The 3,151-nt window shown below is 38.0% G+C and overlaps 1 protein-coding gene across 1 annotated transcript; it reads right to left on the bottom strand.

The window, feature by feature from the left end:
• Positions 1 to 340: 340 nt before the first annotated feature.
• LOC111424587 (Vajk4) lies at positions 341 to 1,841 on the bottom strand. Its single transcript, XM_023058185.2, has 2 exons — positions 1,812 to 1,841; positions 341 to 1,743 (listed from the first exon to the last, which is right to left on the bottom strand). Exons 1-2 carry the CDS (start codon positions 1,821 to 1,823, stop codon positions 688 to 690), a joined length of 1,068 nt encoding a protein of 355 aa, XP_022913953.2. The 5' UTR covers positions 1,824 to 1,841; the 3' UTR covers positions 341 to 687.
• Between the last annotated feature and the right edge of the window lie 1,310 nt (positions 1,842 to 3,151).

The raw sequence follows: 3,151 nt of genomic DNA, 5'->3' as shown, positions 1-3,151 counted from the left end.
TTCTATAACGCATGGGATGTTATTGAAAGAAGAAATAAAAAAAAACCTGTTGCGCAAGAAAGTTGCATAGTTCTAGAGACAACAGCCGGCTTGTTGGCTTTCATTTGACGCTTTCTACACTCATTTCAGTCTCGACTCATCGCAATAACTGCGATGATACAATGAATATGACACAAATTTGCAAGTCGTAATCTTCGCTTATTATTATAGAATAGAAAATGTTGCGAGGACATTTAGTTTCGAAATTTGTGGTTTCGTAAAATAAATTGGTTTAATTAATAAAATAAATTGGAGATTAAATATAATTGTTGGTGTAATGATATTAAAAAAACACATCCTATTATAAGAAGACATTTTTATTATAAAAATGATAACAGATCACAAAATATAGGGCGCTTTCCTTCGGCGATTACGCAAAGATGAAGTGTGTTGATGGACAAAATTATTGCAAACGTTGTCAATTATCTGTTCAATTTCAAAGATGATGCGTGGTTGCAATTGAAGCAGCACAAGGGGACGAGAGGTTCCGAGTCGTATACAACAAAGGGTTATAGACAGAGAGAAACATCGTTCAGGGGACGATTTGGTAAATTAAATAACAATACTATTTACTATTATACAAAATAATAAAATATCTAATACAACAAGGACATTTTCTCAGATATTCTTTTTTGTTTTAAATTGAAACTAGTGGTAGCCGCCAAAATCGTGCTCGTGATGATGATGGACCTTAACTGGCACTGGGTATGGTACCTTGACTGGCACTGGTACTTCCTTTTCAACAGGAACATGGACTTCCTTGTAGACTGGGTATGGTTTGTCGACTGGTACTTTGACTGGGTAAGGTACTGGTTTGGGTACTTCTACTGGAACTTTCTTCTCAACGGTGTAGGGTTGAGGTACTGGTACTTTAACGTGGTAAGGTACTGGTTTAGGTACTTCAACTGGGTATGGTTTGTCGACTGGAACCTTAACTTCATATGGTACCGGTTTATGCACAGTGTATGGAATGTGCCTTTCAACGGTAACTGGATATGGTTTTGGTACCGAAATATGCACTGGACGATCAACAGGTACTTTTACCTCATAAGGTACTTTTTTCTCAACAGTATACGGTTGTGGTACCGGGATTTCTACTTTAACTGGGTATGGTACTTTCTTTTCAACGGTGTACGGTTGTGGTATCAACACTTTAACTGGTACTGGAACTTTCTTTTCAACAGTGTAGGGTTGTGGAACTGGTACTTTAACTTCATAAGGCCTAGGTACTGGAACTTTAACTTCATAAGGTACCTTCTTAATCACCTCGTAGGGTTGAGGAACGATGTATGGAACTTTGATGTATTCTTTCACAGGTACTGGTACTTTCTTTTCAACGGTGTAGGGTTGTGGTACCGGGACCTTAACTTCGTACGGTACTTTCTTCTCAACCGTATAAGGAACGTGTTTCGTAACTGTATATGGAACTGGGATTTTCTTTTCTACGACAACCGTTTTGACGTCTTCATGATGTCCGCCGCCGTAACCGCCACCACCACCACCGAAATCGCCACCGCCGTAGTCGGCGCCGCCACCACCGAAATCATGTCCACCTCCGTAGTCGCCACCTCCGAAATCGCCTCCTCCAAATCCATGGTCGCCGAGGAGCAAACCGCGTTTCTCCTGCTTCTTTGACTCCTGCTCGACCGATTTTTCTTTGACTTCAACGGAGTGCGCAACAGCACAGATACACAATAATGTTATCTAAAAAAGAATTAAGAAAATTTATCTTTTATATTTTTTGTTTCTTTGTTGAGCTATTGTTTACTTACAAATGCCTTCATGTTGTTCGTGGTCTTGAAGGCTCTGCTTTGGTAGACGATGAGTTGGACTTATATAGGCGCACTTTCCCAAGACCACCACCACCACGCTCCATGGGCATTTTGCGCGTCGCGTCTACGGATTTACAACGTGAACGTGTGTGCGTATTAGGATTTTCACTTCCACATCGATTTTATTAGTGTAACAGGCTTGATGCCGCGTACGTTACGTAAGATTAGTTTACTAGTACGAAAGAAGACGATTCTTTACAAATTCTTTAAATTCCCAATTTAGGGGTACCTTTGACGAGACATGTGAGGTCTTTTACACTTAATTAACACCACATGTTAAGCATACTACTCGTTGAAACGATTCATTAGCATCAATTTACATCTGATTATGTCGAGTAATGCAGATTGTGAAGTGAATTGCAATGATTCAGACATCTAATTGAACCAAAGAGACACATTAAAACTAATTGTTTTTGCCATTATCAGTGCTTTATATTTTAAAATTCAAGTACAATGACCTTATTCACTTGAGAAAAAAAAATTTGAACTTTCAGAACGAGTTTCTCGGTTGTGAAAGAATGAATTTCTATTCAATACTCATAATTTTCATTTATACAAATTTGTTGCGATAGCATCTTTGGAAACTTGTGGCTGTAATAAGGGATGTGTCGACGTGGTATGCACAAATGTTTCCTTAAAGTCTCGCTGGTAGAATTCTAGGTTCTGAAAGCGAAACACGACAGGGCTAACCGATAGAAAGGTGTACTAGTCACGAAACGTCAATTTGTATTGTTAGAATTTCGTGTCCCGACCTAATTGTGACATTATCCCTCGCTATTATCGAGTGTACACCGGGCGAGTGGCCTACGGAGGGTTGCAACATTTAAATTGCGTCCTTCACGGAATCCATCGAAACAACAAAAAGGCCTTCACCATTAATTGGTTTAATTTGGAACCGTTTCTGCAGCTACACATCTCATTTCAAAATTACAACCAGTTCCACTCGGCATATTACACAAATTGCATAACACTTGTTGTGAATTCCTTAGTTTTATGGGAAAGTAGAAAATTTTAAACATAGCTTTTAAGCATCTTTCGATGATTTTTATAAACTTTAATTATAAATATGGATTGCATGATTTTTAGAAATAAATAATGTTTCGTTTTTTATATTCGCTGAATAAATTAAAATATATTATTTGATAACGAATTTCTTTATTGAAATTCAGTTTACGACGTCATAAATTGAATAAAATTTCACAAATCGTTTCGATTCGATAAATGCGCAACAACAGCGTCAGTTGTAAGGAACACGATTCAACAGATGTTATATGCCGTAC

This window comes from Onthophagus taurus, chromosome 7 (assembly GCF_036711975.1).
Source record: "Onthophagus taurus isolate NC chromosome 7, IU_Otau_3.0, whole genome shotgun sequence".
NCBI classification, from domain to species: domain Eukaryota; kingdom Metazoa; phylum Arthropoda; class Insecta; order Coleoptera; family Scarabaeidae; genus Onthophagus; species Onthophagus taurus.
The sequence above is the reverse complement of the archived record's forward strand: the minus strand, read 5'-3'. Positions and strand labels throughout refer to the sequence as shown.